Raw genomic sequence first — 27182 nt, 5'->3', positions numbered from 1 at the left:
ACCTTTAAATGCCCAGTGCCTGGCACATGATTTTTACTCAATAAATGTATCTATTTACTTTTGAAAATTAAAAGAAAAAGGCTAAGTAAATGAATGAGCATTTAGGGAATGGAATTTTAAACAAACCACTTATTTAAATCCTTGAGGTTTTAATTTTATCTCAGTAATCACTAGCCAACTTAGAGTCTCCTAAACCCAGTCTTGTTTATTATTCTTGGTAAGTCAAACCTACATACAATCCACAGTAAAAAGGACCAGGACACAAACTACTGCATGTCTCACACCCAACCAGCATCTGGGAGGCCATTTATTGTCTCTAAAATAAAACAAAAGACACAGTGTTTTGTTTCTCTTTTATTGCAACTCATTGCAAGGTCAAAAGAGTCACAGAAATATAGAAATTGGGTGAATTTCCTTTATCCACTCAAAAAGACATTAAAGACAAAGGACCAGAATTTTCTACTACAGCAATATATTTCATAATCTTTATTCTGAAAATACTGTTGATATTTTGGAGAGGATGAAGCCCTGCATTAAACGTGTTCACATATGTTTATGACATTCTAAGCAAAAGAAAAAAAAAGGAAAAGAAAAAGAAAAAAAAAGAAACGCTATATTGCCCAGAAAAATCATTTTAAGCCTCATTTCAAAGCATCTAATGAGAACACATTCAACAACCATCACAGGATCACTGAAGGTAACACTTTTTCTGGTTGTTTTTTGAGATTAATGCTTTTGAGGCTGGATATGATATTTCTATAGATTTCTACAAATATACCAAAGCAGTTTTCCAGGTTATGTTGCATCAGGCTTTCTGAATTAGTCAACATCTTAAAGAATAAGTGCAAGTCCCCCCACCCCCCACCCCAAGCTAAAGCATGTTATAGTGCTGTACTTTAGATTCAAACACCGCAACATTAAACAAAAAATCAATTATACACTTCTGAAACCATGTGACAACCAAACTGTAACACTCCAAAGATTATCACAATTTTGAACTGAAATGGCACCATCTATATCATTGATGGCTCTCCCTTCTTTTGTCTTTTTTAACTATTTAAAATATAGTATGACATATATAAAAATTAAACTTTTGCTTATTCACTCAAGCTACTATTACTATACATACTGTCTTATAAATTAGTTTTGGATTAAAAACCAGTTAAAATATTATGATTTAAGATATTTTTTCAATGGAGGGGAATGAATATGAAAATGATATGGTTTGATGTGTAAGAAGAACTACTGTTTATGAATAGTAAACAGCTTTTTTCCTTATACAAATTTTATTTCCTTCAAATTAGATCAGTAACCCATTTAGTGATGGAAAAAGATACCTTTGGTGGTCACTGACTAGATTTTCCTAACTGATTGGGATTAAAAGCTAAAAAATGCCATATCAGAAACATGTTGACATAATCAAAAGAAACAGTTGTTTATATTTTTTGGAGCCATTATAAATAAGTGAATGGCATTTGAATGTAAAGCTATTCTTTGTTTCTTACAGCTAGTCTCATTTCAACAATATGGTTTAACAACTCAAACCTTAGTATACCTGTTAAAGACCAAAAAACAGCTATGACCACATTGGGGAAGAATAAATAGCAAAATCACAAGTCAGGGTTTTGTATCTAGCTCTACTGGGAAAGATAATCACTCTTTAGTGTAAAAAGGCTCCCTGCTGTCTTGATTATAAATCTAGACACAAGAAAAGGTTATGTGAGCCTGAGTCCCTACTACGAATTCATTGTAAAGATGTGTGAAATCAAAACATTCATTTACTGATAGGTATTTTCTTAAGTAAAAGGTGTCAAGTTTTACACAAAGAAATGCTTATTTCTGACAAGTGTAAACAGAATCTTAATGAAAAGATTTTATAATTTTTCTTCTTAACTCATACATTAACCAGCAATAGATCTTTGCAGTAGCATAAGAACTATTCAAAAAACAACATGCAAATATCCAAAAACCTGTTCTAAAGCCCAAAGCAAAACAAAAAAAAAAAAAAAAGGAAAAAAAAAAGAAAAACAAAAAACAAGATTGTCTACTTATATCTCACTCATTAATCTGCTCTTAATGTGACTACTCCCAAATCTCTGAAATATAGTTTCATAATTATCCAAATTAACAAAAAATAATTAAATGATCTGTAGATTTTTAAAAAATAACTTCACACCATTAATTACATTGGTGGCTTTAATGTAGATAATGCTAAGATTAGCTCCAAATATCAATTAAATATATCCGGAACAGTTACTATCCATGAAATAAAAGCTAACATAATGTTAACGTAAAACTCAATTACAATATTTAGTACTCAACACAACACATTTGTAGAATAATGAATACTTAACTTCGTGAGCTGGCCAGGGGAGTTCAGATTGTTGCCTCCATATAAAAATTTCACAAAAGGCTTTATCCTCTCTAGTCCCTAAGTTATCGACCAGATATCAAGTTGGCCACCTGTGGAAACACTGAGTTAGGCAGAGCCACAGTGAGTGACATCCTGGAGGAAGGCCCCTCAGTTAGAAAATGATCTAGAGAGAAACTGCCTTGGTGTGCATGTACGTGAGAAAGTGTGAGAACCTATATATGTGTATGTGCTTGAAATTTTGAAAAGGACTGGTTTCCCGGCTTCTAATTAGTGTAACATCACTTATGCTCTGGTTGCAGTAGAAGTACACAATTTTATCTCATCAGAAAAGAAGGCTGTTGCCTTCCATTTGGGGCATCACCAAGTGGCAGTAATTAGAAGCTCAAAATAATAGATTTCATTTATTTTTTTTTTTCAATTCCATCGTAGGAACATTTTTTTTTTTTTTTTTTAGAGAAATAAGCCTTTGAATTTAAAAACTAAAAGGTTTGTGGCTTTCAAAATCTTTAATTTTAAAGGAAAAAAAACAGCTCACCTGCGAATAAATAGCAATTGCGCTTATGCTATGCAACAGGCAAATGAGACACAAATATACACACTCGGGTACACACACAGACATGTGACAGTTAAAACCTTTCCAAGAGATCACCCACCCCAAATCAACACTTCCTCTCTGCCCTGCTGAATGGTCCCAGTGGACCTGAGCTTGGGCTGGAGTGTTAGGAGGAGGCGGCAGACATATTGGGGGTCCAGCCCATCTGATAGGCTCTCTCCAACGTCCTCTTGCAGTCCTGCAGGACGGTGCTGAAGGTGATGTGAGGGTACTGCTGCACCAGCTGTTCCACCGTCACTTCATTGACCTGTAACCAGAGAAGAGCCACCATCATGCACAGGACCACTGAAATTGCCAGCTGCCCAGGCTCATGGGCGCACCTGTCATGGTACTAGGAACCACCCCCATCCCTCTCAGCAGTGTGAGGAAGTGTCTAGTGAGAAGATGCGTGTCCCGTTTTGTCTGACCGCCCTGGTTTCCTAAGTACTACATTTGCCCTTAGGGACCTTTTAAAAGACATAGGACATCGAGAAATCAAATGTGTTTTCCAGAAGCATACATGACTGTGACTCGCCAAGATCCTAAGGTGTCCATTGAAAATCTAGTTCCTGGGAGGTGAGGCTGCAGTGAGATAGCATTCGAGTGTGCGTTTGACTTTGTCATCACCCTGACAGGCTTTTTAGGATGAAACTGTAGATTGGTGGAGAGGATACACAAGATTCTAGATAGAAGTGTTGGGGGAAATGTTTATTTTTCTTCCTGTAAAATGTTAAGGTATTGCAAACTTCAAGTCCCTTTGTGAAAAGGGCTGAAATGTGAGGAATCAATAATTAAAACATACATGGCTGGCAGGTCAGGGATGGCCCCACTAGACCTTAACCATCAAAGATACCACCTTGATTCTTGATTAGACAAGGCAATCAGACAGACCTAATTAAAACTAACACCTTTACAATTGCTGTGCTGTGAAGGGATTAATTTGTCAATTATTTTTAAGCTGATTGCAGTTCATATCACAGAAGTAGACAGCTTCCTTCATCCTTTAGATAAATAAATGATTAACCTAAGGACCACAACTTTTAGGTAGCTTTATTTAAAATCTTTATTGACCACTTGGGCATTTTTCAAATACATCAATGTTTCATTTATACTAAGTAAGCTGGTCTGAAAGTAGGGGGCTGTGATACACGATTTTGTGCTCCCTCTCCATGTCTGTCCATTATCGACAAAGATCAGGACTGCCAGGAAAAACCTAAGACCGCATCAAACCCTTGCTGTTTGCTTGGAAAGCCTGCTTAGAAGTATGATGACCATGACCTTCAGTCGTCTGCACTATTCTGAAATAATCTGGAGTTCTCTGGGTGAATTGGAAAACTGTTATACATAATATTTTTTTAAAACTGAGAGTTGATGTTTCAGCATTGTGTTGATGATAATCTTTGTCAGCATATCTCTCTATTCAAGACTCGCTTGTATTTAAATCAATTTTCATTCTAAATCCAACAAAGCCATGTACTTAATTCTTTCTGTGATATAGATATGATATATAACGTTTTGTTTTCAAAAACAAGAAAATAATTTTGACTAAAAAGGAAAACTGATATACAAATTAGAGTTAAGAATATGAATTCATGGTCTTAAGAGGATTTTTAAGCAACATAATGTTTTTTCTGAATTTAAATTTATGTATGTTCTAAGTCTTGCTTAAGGTGAGGCAGCTTACAACAGTGTACTTAGAAGGTCATGCATCATCCAGCCCTGTCTCCCTCTCTAGCATATTTTTGATATTATCCAGTCACCGGATCTAATTTCAGATAACCAAGGTGTCCAAGCTCTGTCTGGCCTCAGGTTCTTGGCACATGCTGTTCTCTTTACCTGGAATTCTTTTAAATTCACTTCCCCCTTGAAAACCACCTTCTCCTGCCAACTTCCTACTCATTCTTTACATTTTTTTAAATTAAAGTATATAGTTGGTATACAATATTATATTAGTTTCAGGTGTACAGCATAGTGATTTGATATTTATCTATTTTATGATTTGATCACCATGATGCCTAATAACTGTCTGTTACCACGCAGTTATCACAATATCATTGACTACATTCTCCTTCATCGTCTTCACCCTACTCATTCTTGAGTTCTTAGTTTCAATGTCATTTCCCCAGGTAATTTTGATCACGCCGTATCCCTGCTCCCCTCCCTATATTAGGTAAGGCTTCCAGGTTGTTTACTCTTCCAGCATTTTCCTACACAGCACTTATATTATAAAGTCAGTTTATAATTGCTTTGTTTAATGTCTATTTCGCCTGTTCTAACGTAAGATCCATCAGAGCCATGATCATTTTTGTATCCATGAGCCCAGCCTAGTTATTTGTGAATGAATAATAAAGCAATAACAAACTACAAATAAAAAACAGAAACCCAAGAGCAAGACAAAGCCAGACACCAATGTAATCACAAAGACCAGCAATTGCCTGAGGAACTCATGTTCAGCTTAGGAATTCCCTCCTTCAGGAAGCCTATCTCTCCATGAGGCTGGAATAGGTATCCTTTGTCTGTGCACCCGTGGTTGGCACCCTGCAAGATTTGTCTTTTATTTAAGCACTCTCACACTGCACTGCAATCACCTCTTTACTTGCCTATCTCTTCCACCTGAACAAAAGCGTCAGCCTTTTATTTTTAAGGCTATTGGGCTGTGCACAAAGTAGAGGAGAAATATGGCAACTGTGGTTCACACCATGGACTTTAGAGTCAATCAGAAACAGGTCTGAATCCCGGTTTCATTTTACTTCTTTAAGATTTGGTTTCCTCAACTGTAAAACAGGATAAAAGTACTTATATCATAGGATTATTATAAAGGATTGAATGTCATGATATGCCTAATACTTTGACGGACTCAAAAAAAAAAAAGGTCAACCAATGGGAGCCCTTATTATTACAGAAGGCACAGTCATCAAATGCATGAGTTAATTAACAATATGTTAGGGTGACAAATTATCTACAGTGATGCTCAATATTGTTCCGCTCCTGAGATATTTCAGAAACAAACCTTTATAACGTATGTTATAATGTTCAAAATAAAATAATCACAGAACAAGAAGTAACTTTTAAATATACTTCATATACAAGAAGAATCTATTTTATTTTAATGCTCTCTGGAGGAGATTCCCCTCAACTTTCCCTAATAGCACACATTAGGTTTTAAATGATCCATTCTCTGGAAATCCTCCCTTTTCTTTCTTTTTTTTTTTTTTCTCTCTTTTTTTTACTGGATGTTCCCCATGTTACAGCTACCTTCCATTCTCTTGCCATAAACAAATCGGGGAGGATGTAGATCTCATTAAGGGAGAGCTAAAGTCACTCGGTCGGAGAGGACTCTCAGAAAGTCTGCACCACAGTGCAAAAGAAGTAAACATGCTCTAAGCCACTTAACATTCAAGGAACAACTAACTGAAAATAGATTGGAAAAAAAGGACGGAGAAGAGAAAACATGTAAACCCACCACAGGGATGGGGACTGTCTTCTGTGGTACATTTTTTCTAAACTACACAAGGGCCTATGCAAAGTTTTATACCTAGGGTTGACAGGTAATTTGTTTTGGAGGTCCAATTTTTAAAAACAGGAAATACCTCCATGTGATGTGTTTTGTAGGAAGAGATACAATTTGCCTTAAACAAACCGGATACACGAAGCTATGGATTTATGAAGTATATAAACTAGAGAATAATTGTTCACTTTAAGATTTTCATGGCAGGGTTAACTTATTTTGACAGCTCTCCTAATGTGTTTCATATATCCTTTTATTTACTGAAATTCAATTTACCTATTTCTCTTGTATAAAGTAAGATAGACCTATAATAGTTGAGCATATAGGCTGTGTTAATTCTCTGGCTTTCATAGATTATGGGAAAGAATAGACAGTACTTTGGCTTTGTATAGCTGTATGAAAAACAGAACTGGTAAATTCTCTGTGGATATAATGTGTCTTCTAAACAACCTTTTTGCTAACTGTGCTGTGTAAATTCTGTGAAAACAAAGCAGTGGGGGAAATGCAAATATTCCATTTTAGAGCTTTGTTGGGTAGAAGTTATTCAGAGAAATACATGTGCTCCCAGTAGGGAAAGCTCTATCTCTTACTTATAGTGTCCCCTGGCTATAGAGTGTGATACATTTTATACTGAAGTTATTTTCATTTACTCAGAAGTACAAATTATGCCCACCTCTTTGTATAGATTCTATGAGTTGTGGTGCCTTGGAGAAGGAGTTCAGTGTAAGACCCAGGAGGGTCCACATCATTTTAAATCATCATGCCTACATACAGATTTTGCAGATTTTTTGTCATGCACGCCTCCATTTGCTAGAAAGAAAAGAACCGCTCTCTGTTCCAACTCATAAAATGCATGTAATGTAAAAAAGGAACATAAAGATGAATTAAAAAAAAATTCTCCATGATTCCTGGTTTTCTATGTTCAATTTCTTTTCCTCTTGCAGAAAACTACCAATGGCAACTCCTATATTACACATGCACTTTGACAAATACAGTGTATCTTCCTAAAGAAATATGCAGTGGTGTCATTTGAAGAAATTACTGTGATTAAAGGGAAAAAAGAACGTACCACAGGTTTTTGTTTTATTTTAAATGTAAGAAAGATTGGATTTTATAGTTCTTTCCAAAGACTGCATAACCATAATTTACATTTTCAAAATTATAACTCTTTTTAAGGTAGTAGCAATTTGTCTAGTATTTTAATCTATTTTGCATTAACATCTATTAGCACTTCTTGAAAATGTGAGGCAAATTGGTCTGGTAATTAAGGTAAATCACACCATAGTTTCATTCTGTTACTGCTGCTATTGTGGAAGGATGACGAGAGCACCTTCAATCTTTTCCAAATTCAGTTTTTAACTAACTTATCTAGACCATCACCCTGTTTCTTTCCCTCCTTTGGTGTACTTTCCCCAGAAGTTTCCAGATAAGTGTAAGTGTAGGCCTGAATTATCTCCCAAAACTATTGTTCAAAATATAGAATTTCTGATAAAATTTGCTGAAGAAACCATTTATAATAAGTGATTCTTAATTCTTCTTTGACTCAAGTTTTAAAATTGGATGTGTTTCTTTTTAAGGGGAAATATTTGACATGAGTACATTAAAACCACACTTAGGAATATAATACAGACAAATCTTGTTTTATTGCTCTTCCCTATATTGCACTTCAAAGGTGGTGTGTTTTTTACCAACTGAAGGCAAGACCTTCACCAGCAAAAGATTAAGACTCGCTTTGTCGTGACACTCACTTGAATGCAGTGGTCTGCAACCAAAACCGCACTATCTCCAAAGTATGCCTGTAAACCACTTAAAATCACTTTTTTTTTTGGTGTTTTTTTTTTTTTTGAGAAAAGTTTCCCTGCAAAAAGCGAACACTATTTAAAAGACCAACAACAATGACATGTATTGCATTATTCCTAGACAGTAAATTCCTTGACAACAAGAAGTGCTATAGTCATCTCTTAGTTTTCAGTCTTACACACACTGTCTGGCATATCCTTGCCCCATTAAAATATAAGGTCATGAGGTAGTACTTTTGGCTGTTTCTGTTCACTGGCAAATTCCTAGCACCTACAGAATGCAAGCACATAGCAAATATTCAACAAATATTTGTTGGCTAAATTAATACAGTAGTGTCATGAATAGATATTGAGTAAATTAAAAAGCACCAAATAGTGCTACATCAGAAATCGTGAAGATAAGCTCACCTTGTTCCCAGACTGTTCCAGCTACAGTGGTAGTAGCAATCTTTAAAGTCTTGACATTATGGCAGCTCCAAACTCCTTTAATCCTTTGAAGTGTATACCCACGGTGGTTCTTTGTGCTACTCTCCTTTCCATCTGACATCACCGGGTACCTCTTTCCAGATATACCTTTCCTGGGGTTTCCAGTGATTTTGCACAGGAGACCAAAGTGGCTCACGATGGTGGTTCAGCAATTTTGGCTAAACCATGTGGCCGTCAGGCAGTACTCGGGAAATGACTAGGCTATTATACTTCATAATAATTGATGGCAGCCTTCCTTACTGGAGATCAGGGACACACTACACTGGCTGACTAACACTGAGAAACATGTTAGTGGTCACTGGACATGAGTAGGTTTCTAAAACTTTGCAAAAATCCACATGGTTCAGAAGATTTAATACTTTAGCTTGCAGTATCAGTAGTCTGCTCAGGGTGGCAGGCCCAGGAGGGCCCCACAGATTGTAATATTTTGTGACAGGTAAGGTCCCTTCTGATGTCACAGTTATCTGGTAGCATAGGGGGAACTTTGGACAGATCTCCTAATTCGAAACAATGCTATTTCCACCTTCTTATTGCTTGGGCTTCAGCAATTCCACATGCTTTCACTGATACCTGGATGCAAATGGAAATCTGAGGCCTTTTGTTATTGTTGGTTTTATTGTCACAGTGGTGTATGACATTTGTTGTCTCAGGAAGCATGTAGATAATACTGCAACAGTCACAGAGGAGGGAAGATGGTCCCTCCAACCAAACCTGCCCTGTGCTCTCCACTGAGAAACACTGTACTCGTCAGTATCAGGTTTTCATGTTGTAGGGGAGAAATCAAACACATTTTTCCCCCTCTTCAGCATGGTTTATTTTGGTGAAATACTTGAAAATAATTTGCTAATTTTTCATCCAAATGACTAATAAATGGCAAAATAAAAGTATGTTCACATTCCAGTAAGAGTGGAGGAAGAGGGGAAGGGGAAAATATTCAATGAGCATCTATTATGTTCCAGGCATCTAAGCCTTAATACCTCTTACTGCAGATGAACTGTGGCTCAGACAGAATTGGTATTACACACAGGGTCACACAGTGTCACTGACATTGATTTTCCATCTAGCGTTAGGAAAAATGATTGCAGTTTACATACACTACATTTCAAAGCCCTGTATAAGCTCTTCAGAACGGCTGCACGGTGGGCAAATAAATTGTAATGGATCTTACTTGGCCTGCAGAGCATTCTGTCATGGAGCTGTGCAAATATGATGAAGCTGCAAGACTAACAAGGGGCCTTTTGGCAGGGCCACTGCCCACGCCATATACTGTATTGCTTTCTCTCTTCTCCCCGACCCATCGAAACGTTTTTCTGTGTCTCGGGTGTAAAATGATCAGCTTGACAAACATGGTCCCCACCCTCTTAGAGCAAGTGAGACGAACAATTAAATCAGTAGCAGCAGCAAAGCTTGAGGAGTGCTTCCTAGGGGAAGTGCAGGTTACTGTGGATGGAAGGATTTTGCAGGCACTTGACCTTCTCCAGGAAGGCCGGAAAGGGCTTTCCAAAAGAAGTGACATTTGGGTGGACTTCTGAAGGACAAGGAGGCATCAGCCTGGGTACCATGTGCACTAAATGTACACACCTTATTCAGGGAAGAAAGGAAACCCACTCATAAGTTAGAATAAAACAGTCAATCTGTCCTTTACTTCATAAGCTTTGTAAACCAATGTTAATCCAGCCCGTCTAACACATTCAAGTGTGTAACTGCAGCAAGCTCATTTTTCAAATAGCACTGCTGGGGGTGGGGGGGCTAAGAAAATGGGTGCCCCATCCGCAGGTGGAAAAAGTCAGGAGCCCAGAGTATGCCTGTGAAGGTGTCACAGATAGCACACTCAGCTCCTGCCTCCTCATTCAGGGCTCTTGCCTTCTCACTGGTCTGTCATTCTCCACAGGATCCCTGGGCAATGTCACTCACGGCTAACAGCCCCAGAGGCGGACTTCTGGAGGCCCAGAGGCAGAGTGTTGTCTCCCAGGCAATACGCCTCACCTCCAGAGCCTGTTTCTCTCTGCGTTTCCTGGCTCTCTGGGAAGCTGTACTGGCTGTCGGTAGCACCTGGCATTCATCAGGGGCTGCTCAGTCACCCTGGACAACAAAGATCCGAACGAGACCCAACTGCTCTTTCAGCAAGTGCCCATGGGCCCCAAGATGGGCACATATTAAAATGGGTAAAATAAGGGTAATGTGAATTTTAGTACTACCTCAAACTTGTATGTAAATGAGATAAGTCATCTAAATGCAGTTACAAAATTTAAATAGGACACTAAAAATAAGTAAATAAATAAAAAGGCAGATGATACATTTGATTTTTCCAGGACCCTGTTCAGCCAACAGCATGCACCAGTTCTCTGCAGGCGAGAGTAGATTTTTATGATTCTATTTCACTCCCTTCATGGTAGGACTTCTCATGTCCATGTTTGGGTGACGGGCCACACATCCTGGTGCTGTTTCTCTATGGTTAGAAGTCCAAGATACCAGGCATTTTACAATCTCTCACCTCACCTCTTTCACTTCCTCTTCAGCAGCAAGGCTAAGCTTGCCAGCTGCCTGGAGGAGGATAAGGCTCAACAGGCATGAACAGGCTGCAGGCAGAGCCCACAGTGAGGGTAAAGGGTCTTCCCAGCGTGGTGAAAAGATTTCTAGGTGTGAACTAGAGCGTGCTGGCTGTTCCTTTTCTCTACTCTGCAGGCAACTTCTCATTCCCGTCCTTCCCTCTTCCTTTCTCAGTCACACCCAGGCCTTTCTCTGTGAACCCCACAGTGACTCATCCGTAACAAATATCTGAGACATTTCTACTGATGTGGCAAGAATTGAACTGTATCTGCAACCGAGAATACAAACAAGAATACAGTGGTCTTCAGCCTGGCTGCTCATTAGAATCTCCTGGGGAATCTTTAACACCTCCCAACGTCCAGGCCATATCCCAGACTAACTGTATCCGAATCTTGAAGGAATGGTGCCCAGGCATCAGTATTTTTGAAAGCTCCTAGGAGATTCTCAGATGCAGCACCGGTTGAGACCTCCTGGTCTGAACCTTCTGACTGAAGAGCCCCTAGAGGGTGCAGATGATTTCTGCACTTGGGAATCTGAAGTCAAGATCTGAATTAAGATTACTGAAAGGTAACAGGTACTCACCCACCTCCTGCGCTGCCCCCTACATTAAACTCTAAGTCAGGGGTTCTGGAGAAAAGAAACTGTTACGCCTATAGCTTATTAGTCCACCACCCCCCCCCCCCCGCCACCCCAAATATTCGTCACTGACCGAAACAAAAGGTAGATTTTTCGAATATGGTAAAAACAGACTGGTTTCTCCTCCTTCAGCATTTGTCTTAGATTTCTAGTTGGGCGTAGCCAAAGGAGGCCGCTACCTGAACTTCCCAACAGCTAGTGGAAGGAAAAATTCCCCTGAACCCATCCCTCACAGGGACTTAAGTGTTTCTTCAAGGGACCACCCGTGAAGTAGGAGGAGAGGACATACATAACTAAGTTATTTATTATAAATTTAAGAAGAAAAATAGATTATCTTATTGTTGCCTCAAAGCCACCTGCTATGGGAGTCAGCTGATTACAGGTCACCCATAATGCACTCTGCTTCAGGCATAAACCTCTTATGAATAGCCTGAGGCCTTCAAGGGCGTTATTTTTAAACATTGAGGTAAGAAAGATTACACTAGGGTGGCAAAAACTCATCTAAAAATTCCAAAGCACAGAAAGAGACAGATACTGAGAACACAATGAACCGGACAGGGGCAGGTTCATAAATTCAGCCAACTTTGTCAAATGCAGTCATTCCATTTCACAATCTGCTATGATTAGAAGTGCTATGCACTGTCAATATCACAACAGGCCTGGCTTCATGCTGTCTCTTTTTCATGAAATGTGGCTTGCCTGCTAACACTAGCATTGCTTCTACTGTGTTTTCCTGAAAACAAGACCTAACTAGAAAATAAGCCCTAGTATGAGTTTTCAGGATGACATCCCCTGAACATAAGCCCTAATGCGTCTTTTGGAGCAAACCTCATATATAAGACCCGGTTTTATTTGTGGGGAAACACGGTATTCACTTGAATTAGCACACTGAGAAAGTAGCGAAGGACCTGGGAGGATGGGGATCACAGAAACGCCTGCACTGTCAAGTGAGAATCGGGGCTCGTCATCCTGAAGTCTCTAGAGATTAGTGAGACACGAGTCTAACAACCAGACTGTCAGAGAGAAAAATTAGTGACATTTTCATTCCCTGTTTCACCAAACAATCCTCCACAAAAAAGATGTTTCAAGCCAAGTGTAAGCTCTAGGTACTCAGCCTTCCACAGGCCATTCTGAGGCCACAACCGACAGTCGTGGGATTGACCCATCACGCAAATCAATGCATTTGTTTTGTATAGATTTGCACTATGTGAAAGCCAAAACGGATATGTGTGGGACACCGGGATGGAGAAAGGCCCTGGGGGAGTCATCTGCAGTGCCCTAAATGGTTTGGCAAAAGATGGACTATTTGAGAAAACCTGGCCCCTAATAAAATAATCAACGTAGTCACTAAGCGAGTGGTAAGTGCAATGTATTTATGGAACACATCTGGGTGTTTCTAAATTAAACTCGCAAAATTAAGCTGAAAAACACAATTGAGAGAGAAAACTCTCAGAACTGAAAAATGTTTTCTCTTATGCTTAAATGGCTTTCTGGATTTCAGTTTTTATTTTCTTAGACAAAGCCTAGACCACTGGTAATCATCAGTGGATACCTGATGAAAAAAATTTCTAAAATTGCAGTCTCCATTAGGTAGAATTTATGGATTTGACCAGTTTCCTAAAACAAATTTATTATCAGCAAAAGTTTAGTCTTCATAGAAGTGATCTGTTTATCTGTAGATTAAAAAACAAAAACAAAAAACAACTATTAGGTTGGTGCAAAAGTAATTGTGGTTTTTGCAATTTTTTTTTTAACCTTTTAAACCACAATTACTTTTGTACCAACCTAATAAAAACAAGTAATATTTTTGGTTTTCAGAAGAGCGACTACATAAATCAGAGCATTTCAGGGTTCGCATCTGAAGGATGCCGAGTCCAGTCACACATCAGATGCCTGAACTCTGTGATTGTCCTCAGTCTCAGGGGCTTTTAGCTACACTCAGAATCCCCCAGCTACAGGAAACTGATATTAAATGCACGGTGTCATCTTTCTTCCTCATTTATTTATTCCCCTCTGCCTAGGTACTTTTTATAATCTATCAAATTATTAAGAGGCAGTGGGACCTAATGGTTTTCAAACTTGCTTTTGTCTGTGTAACACTTCCACAAACCCAAATATTAAATATTAAATAAGCAAACCAAATAAACAAAAGCAATAAAGCAATAAAAGTGAGGTTGCTCTGATGGATGCCAGGCGCGAGAGCCAGGCAGAGACTCTGAGAAACCTCCTCAGAACCTTGGAGCTACACAGAATTCAGATGAGAAACACACTCCAATTCATCCATCTGTCCATCAGTCCGTCCTTCCATTGGTTCACCCATCCATCCATCCATCCATCCATCCATCCATCCATCCATCCACCCACCCACCCACCCATCCATCCATTATCCAATATACATTTGTTTAGCAACTATTACATACTATTACATACTAGCCTGGCAATATAACCCAGAAGGAGAAACCCAAGGAGCTTAACATTCTAACAAGGAGTGTGATGAGGATGAAAAAGGTAAGGATTTCCCAGCACCAGGAAGAGCTAATATTTATCGCTTACTTCATGTAAAGAACTTTACATGTATTCGCTCACTTAACCCTTTCAATTACCTGAGCTAGGGGCTATTTTTATTTCCACTTTACAGATGAGGGAACGGAGGCACAGAAAGCCGTATGGGATAGGAAGCCAGGAAAACCAGGAGCATGGTGGCATGGAAGACAAGACAGAAGCCTCTCAGGAAGGAGGGAATGGTTGCCACGTGGATGCAGCTGCTAAGAGATGGAGCAAGTTGTGCACAGAGAAGTGGCCACTGGATTTGATGACATGGAAGTTGCTGTTGATCTTGAAAAGACCAGAAGCCAGTGGCATGGTGAGGATGGAAACAGATTGTAAGGAGCAGTGTAAAAGTAAGGACAACTGTTCATAGTCAATCCTTTGTTCAGGAAGTTTAACAGTAGAGTGGTAGAAAGATTGGACTCTGGAGGACAGTAGCTGAAAGCAGATGTGGGATATAAGTGAGGTTCTTTATGCAGAAGAAATATAATTTGGGGTGCCATTTTTGAAAATTAATTTTCAGTCTTACAGCACTGTTTGTCCGTTTGCTTGTCTGTCTCTCCCAGGAGGCTGCAGGCTCCATGCAGTAGGAACTCTATCTTGCACACCATTTTTTCTGACCTGTTCCCTTATCATGGTGACTAGAACAGAGTAAGCAGCTCAGTAGATATTTCTTAAATAAAGGATTAAAATATATGATAAAAATTGAGGGATGAAGTTTAGCTTTTCTCTTTGAAAACCTATGTGGCAAACAAAATTTTCACTAGGCCCAGTGTGGCAGGCTGTGAAAACCTGCTGCTGGATGGCCAGGCCGCACACATGGGCTGGGCTGCCGTTCCATTCCCAAAGGGCAGCAGCCCCCAGTGTCCTGAGCTGCTGCGGCCGTCCTGGTTTCTGCTTTGTGCAGTCAGGTGCTCAGGAGTTCTGGGAATCTAATCTGAGCCCTGTTAAGAAATTGCTGTTACCTTTTTGATTTGTAAATTTGAAAAATAATATGATCCTGCAACCTAAGTCTTTCGTATAATTACTTAAGCCAAATCAAAATTCCAAGGAGAATATTTACTGCAAAGCAAGGAGGCTCCAGGGTGCCTTCAGGCAAACTCCAACAGAACATTTTACAGCATTTGGGGAACAGTGGGCCTTCTCCTTCCTCCTTAAAACAACAACAACAACAATTTCACCATACATCAATCCTTTAACAGAAATGAGCAAAACATGAGCAGCTAGTTGCAGCACACTCCCTTAAAAGGTTCTAAGAGATGTTGATTTTCGTGAAGAAGCAAACCAGGCGAGTTCCAGCCTGGACACGGACTGGCTGGCTGACTTGGCAAATCTTTACTCTCTCTGTTCACAAGGAAGAACTGAGACCTGCTGGTCTCTAGGATTCTTCTTACTCTATAAATTTAACTATAAATTAATGGGTCTTATTTAAAATCCATGGCTAGGATACTCTGAACCAGTGGTTCATATCAAGGCTAAATATCAGATTCCAAAGCAGGTATGGATACATGAGTAAATAATAATGATAATAATAAGCATGAGTTTGGGCTAAGTACTTTATTGCCGTATCTCATTTAATCTCGTAACAATTCTATGGGGTAAATATTATCCCTATTTTCAGATGGTGAAACGAAGGCTTTTAGAAATTAAGTTGTTCAAAGTCCCACAGATAGTGACGTGATGGAAGTAGAATTTGAAAACACTAGTACTCCCCAGTTAAACCTGTCACAAAGCTCCATGCCAGTGTTTTCCTGGTTTAATATTTAAAAACAGTAAAGCCCTTTCAAGTTACCACTTCATAGCAGTTCAGGTGAATAGGGTTGGGAGAAGAGATGGAAACACTTTGGCTAAAATGAGGCTGAGAGGTAACCTGTGAGTTTCAGCTGATGTGTTTTCCTCTGTTTCAATTACCAGGAATAATCAGGACAGGGTTATAAAAATGTGTTTTAAAGTGCTCCTGTGTGAAAATCACCCGGAGAAACTGTTTTATCAGCAAAAGGAACAAGATGCTGATACTTCAGGTGAAGGACTTAAGTTCAGAATTTAGAGCCCCCGCCACACTCTCTCACTGTTTTTCATCGTCCCTTTCTTTTTTGGAGCACATGGTATTATGGGCTGTTCATGTAACGGTTACGGTCGCTCGCTCGCGGCCTAGAACTGCACGATCAGATACAGCCAGGCCACTCCTGCCTTATTAGGAAAGAATGTTTTGTTTTTCACTTTATTTTCTTTGATAAGACATACATTTCCAGTCTTAAATTCTGGCTATGGGCAATCTGGAAACAGCTGTGCATACGTTGCAGGGGAGAGGCGGAGTCCCTGCAGGTACCCACTTTGTTTCATGGCTGGATTGCTACCCAAACAGTCCCGGACACAGGGCCCCACAAATTATTTTCCCTTAAACTGATTTTTCCAGTTAGTTCTGTATATTAGTTACAGAGTCCTCTATTATTTTCCCCATAGGGCTTTCCTGCTCAGGATTCCTAAAACAAGCTGATAAAAACTCCATTTTCTTCACAGAAATATTTAGGTTGTTGAGGCTTTCTCTTACCATAATTACTTCCTGAAAAATGCAGCGGTCCATTTTTCCTGAATATTTTTACATTAAATTGGGCACACGAAACTTGGCCCTCGGTAGTTTAAGGTTGTAAAGCAGATTCCTGGCTTTAAAGAGCTGACTGGTTTCCATTACTTGCTTTCTGCATTGGCTTCTCGCTGATTTGATTAAATGGAATTTCTCTACCATTTAAATGAGGAACTTGTGTGAAAAACAAGGATTTCTTATGACCTCAAGAAATAATTTCTGATTTAAAAAAAAAATCATCTATTTTACTCCTCAACTAAGTACTTCAGAAATTGGGGCAGGTGAGGAGAAAGGTCTCGGCGGTGGCAGTTTGATGAGAAATGAAGTAATTTGATTATTTCTACGTGTGGATCAATAGTAGTCGGCCTCCAAAGAGGCCCCTGGCCTGAAGGCAGCGGGACAATCAATAGGCTCACGCAGGGGCGCTCTCCTCCCCCAGCAGCCTCTCTGATTTTTTCTGGGAAGACTCTTCACGCCTGTGTAATTCTAATTTATGTCAACTAGAAATCAAAGAAATTCCAAGAGGCTTTGGTCATAGGACGTTGGGGTGGACCTTTCAAAATCTATTTATGTCTGTTCCTTAAGTACCGTGCCCCCAAGGCCCTCCTGGCGCCTCGGGGCCAAGGGGAAGGAGCTTCCCAGCAGGCGGGCAGCTACCTGCTCCGGACAAAGGTGGGGCAGCGGGGCTAGGTAAGCGGGAGAAACTCTCTCGGTCCTGTCTACAACACTGCAGGGACCCGAGAGCTAATAAGCATTTTAAGCAAAATGCTTTGCCAAGAGTGGCTCTCTCAATAACGCTCTTTAATGATACCCCAGACGCTGGCATTTTCAAATCAAATGAACAGTGTATAAAATTAGTTCTGCATGAAGTTAAAAAAAAATGTAAGTGAAAGGGAGCTTTTAAAAGCTCCAGCATTTCTCCATCCAACTGCTTTTCACAAGGGTTTGGCATATTGCTACATTTATGATGTTATTCACTGCTCATAATTCAGGCCCTATGTCTCCAAACTTCTGTATTAACACACCCTGCAGAGGTTTCCACCACGACATTTTATCACCGAGGTTTCCCAAACCAGCCAGGCTGCCTCTGGCGAGGTCTGGTTTCTCAGCCAATGCCATGCCACTGGGCTCCCTCCCTTTTCATCAACCTTGTTACCCCAAACATTTTTCATTAACCTTGAACACTGCATTTCCATTTGCCCTACAGCTTTTCCATAAATTTTTTTGTCCTTTTCACTTTTGTTCTCCATCCAAACTGCCTTGTAAGAAATGAGGAAAATATATTATTAGAAGAAATGCATCTATATGGAATCTAGAATTTACTGAAGTTGTGAAAATGATTTCTATGACCAAAGCCACTGTCTGTAATTGTGGAAAGCAGAGTAAACATATTGCTCTTATTAGAGAGTCCCGTTGATTATACAAGTAGTTTTAACTAAATCACCAAATAAATGCGTGTTAAGTTGATAGGTGATTTCGGGTCAACTCTAATTCCCAAGGTCAAGTAAGCCTTTGAACAGTCTTTAAGAATATAAGTTCACCCCAATTCATCAAAGCCGTCTCACACAGCGTTTTCTTCTCTTGGTTCTTACAATGCACTAAAGTATAGGAGATTAAGCGGCGTTGGCTTCAAAACCCAAAGTAATGCCTCTAACATGCTTATCCATCCAGCAATCAGAAAAGCCACTCAAGCAGGGGCTTCTTAATGCACTTCCTAATTTTACAAGTGCTTGGGAATATGCTGTGTTTGTCCAATGGCTGCAGGACTCCGCCCTAGGAGTCAGCCATGTTGCAGCCAAACAAATTGGCTGCAGTTTTGCTCAGACACTGTCTGATAATCTAAGCACATGTTGCTTTCATCTGCAAAGAATTTGTTTAATGATTTTCATCTAATGAGAGAAAGAGAGACGGAGGAAAAACACTTTTTCCTTCAAAAAATACACTGCATTTTGTTATTCTTACAGTTCCTCAAAAGCTCAAGTGAGGAAAAAAGCAGAAGTTTGGTACCGTATAGCTTTCAAATTAAGTACAAGTGGCCCAAATGAAACTGACTGCATGTGAAAGAAAATATAGCCAGGCTTCAACCTTCCTCAGAACCATAGGATCACAGGACACGAGCCCTGGGACACAAAGACGCCACAAACCCCATCTCTCCCCAGTGCAGGGATCTCACCGACCATGTTCCTGACACAGGGGTAACTGTGCAAGAAAGGGGAAGGAGAACTCAAGTTAATGAGTTAGAAGTGGTTAGCAGATTGGGTTAAGAACAGTGTGAGGCCCAAATTAATCTTCTTCTTTGATTCTTTGTTGGCACAGATGATCACATTGACATAGAGTGTCTTCATCTCCACGTCCTAATCATAATTTCTGTTTCCTGTTTCTGTTCTTATTCTTTTTGTTTTTCTTTTTGTTTCCCTACCTATTTAAATGGTTTTACCTTCAACCCACCCTTTTCTCTTCATCCCTATGCCTGGGTTAGTAAGTTGATTTCAAATACAGCATGTCCTATGGAGGCATAAGTTGTCCTATGTAAAGTGTGTAGAAAATGTAATTACTGATATCTTTGCATAGAAAATAGTCTCAATTTTAAACTTAAGTGAAGAAAAAGTAAAAGGGCAAAATTTTCTCTGAGTTTTTTCCCCTCATTTTTTTTCATTTCCTTTCAAAATGGGTAGCAGGCAATACATTTTTTGTCTCATTTGGAAATTCAAATATGAACCCACAGGCTAATGTAGTGATATTGATAAGAATAACACAGCATTTTATATATAACTGTTAGTAACATTATTCTAAGGGCTTGATATATGTTCACTCATTTAATGCTCACAACAATTCTACAAGACAGGTATTATTGTCATCCTGATTTCACAAATGAGAAAACAGAAGCACTGAGAGGTTAAATAACTGCCCAAGATGACAGAGATAAGTTCAGAGCCCAGATTTGAATGCTAACTCCGATTCCAGAGTCCATGCCCTCAACTATTAACCTCTTTTCTTTGCTTCTCAAATCTTTCTTAGAATCCTGATAAAATGTTAAAATCTGGAGATGGATAGCATAATGTAAATTTTGAAAGCTGAATAGTGACTTATTCTAGATTTCCATCCAACTAAATCAACCAGCAGGCTTTTTATGTGCAAGGCTTTACTTGTACTTTGTGTGTGGTTTGGAAACTTCTTCCGTCCTCACAGAACCTCACGTGTTTGGCTCTGAGCTGCCTGAGGCCTGAGGGCGCAGGCAGCAAGACTGAGCCCAGGATACCCTGGGCTGGGCCACGGGCTACGGTCAGAGGCATGGTGCTAGAGACAAGTCCTCTCAGGTTGAGGAGGGATCCAGAGTCCGCCTGAGGAAAAGGCTAAAACCTTCAGGGATACCCACAAACAGAACAGCCTCCACATCTCATTTTGAACTAACTTGTATCTGGGTAGAAAAGAATTCATTTCTTAACTCGAAATTAGCAAAATGCTGGTCAGCAAATATATCTGGACTAATCATCCCCTGTACTAACTGGAATATACATTTCTACAGTTCATCTCTGAAGGTGGAGCAGACCTCAATGCATCTAGATAGCATAGACTAGAAATACGGTGATTTCCGAGCATGGTTGTGGATACATCTATTTTGAACACATACATTCTGGTGTCCTTGGTTAGGTAGCACTCAGGTAGCAGTTTCGTCTAGTGGATGCTGAGGGGCTCTGCTGTATTCATTTCATGTTTCTAGAATATTCTGCCTACTGTGGACCCTTTAACTTGTTTGAAAAGAATTCCATTTTAAAGTGACAGGGTTAGTGGTAGTGTTAGGTTAGTAGTTAGTGAAATTTGAGGGAGACTTGCAACCCCTGGGTCTCAGTCTGTTGCTTGGTAACAGAGTCAGTGGCTTTCCAGGCTGGGCTGAGAATAGATAATGAAATCTCTCTAAACATAACTAACTGGCAGAGGCCTGGTATAAGTTGGGATTTTAAAGCATTTGGAGAAAAGAACTAGGTCAATTAACAAAAATCACAAAGCACACGAATGGTTTTCTACTTGCCCCCAAATCTGCTACAGTTAGAAAACGCATGTCCTTTGAGAGGCATATATATTTAGTTTCCACTCCATTTTGCTAGATATGTCCCTGATCATCATTTGCAAAAGGAGCACACATGTGTAAATTATTATAAGATGCCAGAATTTTCTGAACAAGTATCTGAGGTGGACCTTCTCCAAGGAAGCAGCTCCTATGCCTGGAGATGACACAGGAACTGACCATGAACTCTGACGGACGGGGTGACATCTGGGAGGTGTGGACCAGTGCCTGGTCTTTTGGGGCCTCCATTTTCGCCCCTTCATAGCACAAATAACTATTTCTTTCTTATAGGGAAAACATGGAATTAACAATGAGGAAAAGAGGTGATCAATACAGATTTTGTCATCTTTGTTCTCAGTCTTCAAAGGGCACCATGTTGAATGTGGTACAATTTCCCAAATTCATGCCCACGTCTCTGGGCAGCTCAAAGACCTTCAGTGGGACCCCGGGGAACGTTTCTCATCATGTGCTCAAAGTGGCATCTAAAGTATGGGAAGAGGCAGACTCTCATCTCAAAGCCCCACACTGGCCCTTTCTTGACCTCACAGGCCCAGAGTACATTGGTGCTGAGAACTGAAATTGTACACTTCAAATGTTGAAGAAAACAATTTGGTACTGCTCTTTTCACTTTACTATTGCAGGGAACTTGGAACCCGGGACAGAATTTTACTGTTAGACCCTGTACACTGCAGTGTGCCATGCAAACATTATAAGTTTTGTTCCATGGGCTTATGGATAAATGGTCGAAATCTAAGTTGACTGTATGTATGATTTCTTTTTTTCTTTCTGCACATGCACAAAATTCATTTTTAAACAGAGAAATGCAAAACTAATCTCCGATTAGTTTAGAAAGCCAGGCATCTTACAATGTATATCTGTAACAGTACATGCATGTGCGTGTATACATACATACATACATGTAGGGAGAGAGAGAGAATATGGTATCAAGCTACTAAGTATTAGGTTGGTGCAAAAGTAATCGCAGTTTCTGCAATTGTTTTTAACCTCTTAAACCGCAATTCCTTGTGCACCAACCTAATATACGGATATGTAGAAAGCAAAACTTGAAAGGTAACTCTTACTTTATCGCATCTCATCAGCCCCAAATATCTCAGAGACTTGCTGCTCTGAGCAATGAGGGTGGCTCCTTGATCTGTAATTTCTTTACACCATCCAACATCCACAGTCTCTATGGTCATGCTGTATCGCCCAATGGCTATCAGTGCTGCAAGGAGGGACAGAGAGAAAGAGAGCAAAGCACAAATGTTAGTAGTGTAAGGGATCTCTATCTTATTATGACTGTTTCTCTCATTTCCTCACAAAATTTGTTCCTGAAATGTTGTCTGTAGATGAACATTTTAGAAACTAAATTAAATTTGAAATGCTTTAGGAAAGCTTACCCTAAGACAAACTCTATCACAAAGTGAATAATCATTCCATAATTTCCCTTTCATTGGAACACAACCTTTTATCAGTTTCACTCATTGCAAGGTTACTCGTACTTTCAAACATTCATATCTGCGGAAGGAATAAATTAAATTACACATATGATATTACAGAAAACCCCAAATAGTAACTAAGCTTTACCCAAGATAACCTTAATGATTTTTTAAAAAAAGAAAAACCCATGAAACAACATTTTGAGGTGTGTGTGGTACTGCATATGAATTTCTTTATCGATTGGCATAATTTTTCAATCTGTTCATGATCTGTAAAATGTAAGAGTATATAACATTTTTCACATTAGTCTTTCTTGGGACTGTTAGGAATTAAGAGTATATTATGCATACAGTTGAATTTAATTGGTGCCATACTAGAGTGCAGTAAAGGGAATGCATTTGTTATGGTGAATTTCCTCACCATATCACAAGTCTTCCTTCTATTAACATATAAAATGAAACCTGTCATCTGAAAAGGATGACAGTATCTCTAGTCTTCCTGACTGTTCAGCATTGTACCACTATTAAAGATTATCCCATAATCTTTGACGTGCACTACTTATCACGGCTCCAGGAGACCCATCACCCCGTCAGAGCGACCAACTAGTGAATGTGGTTCTTTGCTGTGGACTTCTGATTTGATAGCCATGTACACCTCTACGTTTGTGGAGCAGAAAAGCAGATTTCAGTAACTCCAGCCAGAATAAGTTTATGGTGCATTGGTTTATAAATGAAAACCCTGAAAACAATGCCACAGATACTAAAAAGGAAGAAGAAATTGTTTGCTAATTATTTCCGCAGGCTAAGATAGGATGAATTGATTTCTGTGACATTAAAGATAGATGATATTTTCCGATTGACTAGATTAATTAGAGTGAATTACTCATGTAAAGAAATGTTAACTCTCACAGCTCACAGAAAAGTACACTTGGCAACATCTCTTTGCTAAATACCTCAGTAATTTTTTTTATTTTCTAGAAAACTCATACCCTTTCATTCAAATATCAAAGCCAGATATTTAAAGCTTACAAAAACAATAATCATGATCCGAGTGTTTTCCAGTGAAAATGTTATAATGGAAGAAAAAAAACATTTCCTGGGAAGTTCATCATGCCACCGATTTGCAGATGTTCTCATTTTTGCACATGCTATTTTTTTGGCATTTAGTTTTCCAAGGAGGTGGAGCTGGGCAGGGGGGATCTGCCAAAGGTTTGCTGAATGGTCCGAGTGATACTTTTGTGTAGTAGAAGCAATAGCCCAGGTTAATCCCACTGGTGTCCCCGACCTAAGAAAATTGTTATCTCCGGTATTGTCATAACTTTCACTGGTTATCATGTCCTGAGGATCTCTCAGGATGAATGCAGTAGAAGACACATAAAAGAAATGCCTTTCAATACAAAGTACTCAAACTGTGATTTCAAAAGATGACAAAGCACAAGTGGTAGGATGACCCCGGGTCACCAGACTGTGTACTTTTATTGAGGTTTGAGGCTAGAACACGAAAGCCCTGCACCAGCAAGAAAAAAAAAAAAGGTAAACCAAATGATCTGTGGAGTTTTTAGAAGCTGCTTTAAAAGTAAATGAACAGTCCATAGCTATTGATTCTAGGTGCTAAAATCATTGGTATTTGCTTTTTCTTTCCTTTCTTGTCCAAATTAAAATAAACAGTAAACAAGACTACTGAAGATAAATCAGGATATTCAGGTTTTGTTTGGACATAGTTCTGTTTACTGAAGAATTATACTTTACTATTGCTTAACTCATTCATTCATTCATTCAAAAAAACCATCTCATGAGCACTCATCCGAGCATACTCCCCGGGACTTACTGATGCCCTGGGTTAGGCACTGGGCTAAGAATTTTAGGTGCATGATCTCATTGAATCCTCACAGCAACCTTATGAAGTTTTATTGTTATTTTTCTTTTAGAGATAAGGAAGCAGAATCACAGCAAGACTGAGTAACTTTCCCAGAATAGTAAGACAGTGAGTGAGAAGTGGGTACTAAGCTGAGAGCTCGCTTTTAGGCCTGGGTGCACGTCTGCTCCCCTGAATTGGAATCCTGGGGCCAGGCACCTGGCAATTCTAACGCGCAGCACTACTAGTGTGTGGAACTGTGATGTGACACATGGGGTGTGTGTTGACTACTGGGGACAGAACAAACCACAGAGCTCAGAGGCCAGCTGAGTGGGGGTGAGGGATGGGAGGGTCGGGTGGAAATGAGGAACGACCCAGTAAACCGTCAATGTTCATCCCTCTCTCTCTTCCCATTCCTAACTCTTCACTTTTCAGATCTCAAGTCAAAGGTCAGCTTCTCAGAACGGATCATCCTGTCAATTACGGTTATTGGAAATGTTATACTTTATTTATTTGCTTATTTATTTCCTTTTTTGTGACCCATCTCCTCCATTAGAATGACAGCTCCTATTCACCACGGTATGTCTAGCATCTAGCATGTGCTTAGGACAGAGTTGGTTCTTAAAAATAATGAGCTGAAAACACCAATGACTATACTATGTTTAGGTCTATGATGGAGACATGCTGTGGGGGGCATGGGAACCCTTCACTCTTCAGGGGAGAAGAGGTATCATGGAAGAGCTAAGGTGGGTCTTGAGGGATAAGTAAGGATTCTCCAGAAAAACCAAGGAGTTAGGCCAAGTATGTTGGGCTAAGGAAAAGCATGTGTAAAGGTGGAGAGATGAGAAAGGACAGGAAGTTGCAGGGCATTCTGTGTGGCTGAAACAAGGACAAGGAAGCAGCAATATTTATTTTAGAAATACTTAGTCAATAATTAGTAGCAGTGGCGTAGGCCTAAGTGACGCAAACAAGCAGCAAAAATAAGCACAGTCCTTGAAGTGATGACGTTTATATTCTAGTAGGAGAGCGAGATGTGAAACAAACACGGAAGTACACATAATTCTAAATGGCAACAAGTGCTCTGAAGGAAAGGGACTGATCACTGTAAGAATAACATTCAGATTGGGGGGAGGGAGGGTACTAGGGAGAGTCTTTCCGATGAAGTTATTTTTAATCCCTCTAATAGCTCTGCAAAAACAACCCCCATTTTAGAGGTAAGAAAACTGAGGTTAAATACCTCACCAAGGCTCCATCCCTAATAAGTGGCAGAAACAGGGTGCAAACAGAGACAGTTTGTTTTGCTCCAAAGCCAGTGCTCCTTCTGTCAATAGCGGCAGCACCCAGGGTGGCTGAGGAGCCTGCCTATATTCATTCAGGATGTGTTTCCCTTCATCACAATTCAGGAGTGAAACGCTGCAGCTTATAGGCAGCCAGGTATTCACCCTGCAACTATAGAATAGAGGGTCCAATAGAATCTTTAAATTCCAAAATATGTATATACTGAGTAATTTCCTTCTCTGTACAATAGCCTAGCTTTGGATATTTTTACATTGTTGTCCATGAGCCAGCTGTGAAACCTGTCATGTGGCATAGCCTCAAATTCATTTCCAGCCTTCACAACATAGTACATGTCTGACCTCGGGATGACATTTAACTTTTCTGAGTCTCAGCTTCCTCGCCAGCACAATGTCCTGCCTACTTCACAGTGTTGGTTTGAGGTTCAAATGAGATAATACAGATAAGGGGCCTTGTACTACATAAACGTCATTTCCCCAAAGCATTCTACACTGGTGCAGGTGATAAAAAATTAAAAGACTTGAGTTTTGAAAAATAAAAAGCTCTGGGCAAATGAGAGCATTAAAGAAGCTGTTCGTCACTATGTCACTGCTAGCGTTCTTGAACTTTTATTCCTCATTGGTGATCATGAACCTGTAGACTGCACCTGGGGGATAGGGCTGTACATAAAGTATATGTAAGGTTACTGGGTGGCTGGTTGGTTTGGTGGTTAGAGCGCGGTGCTCATAACACCAAGGGTGCTGGTTCGATCCCCACATGGGCCAGTGAGGTGCGCCCTCCACAACTGGATTGAAAACAGTGACTTGACATGGAGCTGGACATGGGTCCTGGAAAAATATACTGTTCCCCAATAAAAAAAGTTAAAAAAAAATTACTACCTTCATTAGGGGCTGTTGACACATTACAATGATATTTATTGAGCCTTGAAAACAGATTAATTATGCAAGACTAATTCCTAATCCCCATGCAATTTTAATATAGTTTTTATGTGCTAAATGCAACTAATAAAGTTAAATTTTAAAAGTTATACAAATTAAAAGCTCTAGTTCACTAATTTATGTGATGATCAAGGATATATATTAACTCACTAAAAGGCAGTTCCATTGGCAGATAGAGTGAATGAAAGACACAAGCACATATGTACTTAATTTTGACTAGAGATTCCATTTCTAGGAATCTACCCTGAAAATAGACTTCTAATTATACAAAATCACGTATATACAAATTTATTCATTGGAGCATTGACTGTAACTGCAAAATAATGGAAACAACCTTAATGCCCATACAGAGGAGTGTGGTTAATTTAAATAAACTATGCTACACCTTCACAATTGAATACTATGCAGGTTCAACAAAAAATGAAAGGGGGAAGCTCACAAGGAACTTTCAAATCATTCAGTGAAGAAAGCAAAGTGCAAAAGAGCTTACGTGGTGTGATACCACCATATAA

The 27182-nt window shown here is 39.5% G+C and overlaps 1 protein-coding gene across 2 annotated transcripts in view; it reads right to left on the bottom strand.

The window, feature by feature from the left end:
- Nucleotides 1-339: 339 nt before the first annotated feature.
- FBXL17 (F-box and leucine rich repeat protein 17) overlaps nucleotides 340-27182 on the bottom strand; it is a 464141-nt gene continuing 437298 nt past the window's right edge. The window contains exons 8-9 of one of the 2 annotated variants that reach the window (XM_019727982.2): nucleotides 22225-22367; nucleotides 340-3234 (exon numbers count right to left, since the gene is read on the bottom strand). In XM_019727982.2, coding sequence (XP_019583541.2) covers nucleotides 3094-3234; nucleotides 22225-22367 — 284 coding nt within the window. In that variant the 3' untranslated portion in view covers nucleotides 340-3093. The remainder of the gene's footprint in view (nucleotides 3235-22224; nucleotides 22368-27182) is intronic. The other variant, XM_074328624.1, reaches the window with a different exon arrangement.

The sequence above is a fragment of the Rhinolophus sinicus genome, linkage group LG03 (assembly GCF_036562045.2).
Source record: "Rhinolophus sinicus isolate RSC01 linkage group LG03, ASM3656204v1, whole genome shotgun sequence".
NCBI classification, from domain to species: Eukaryota; Metazoa; Chordata; class Mammalia; order Chiroptera; family Rhinolophidae; genus Rhinolophus; species Rhinolophus sinicus.
This window is presented reverse-complemented; position numbering and strand designations above follow the sequence as displayed.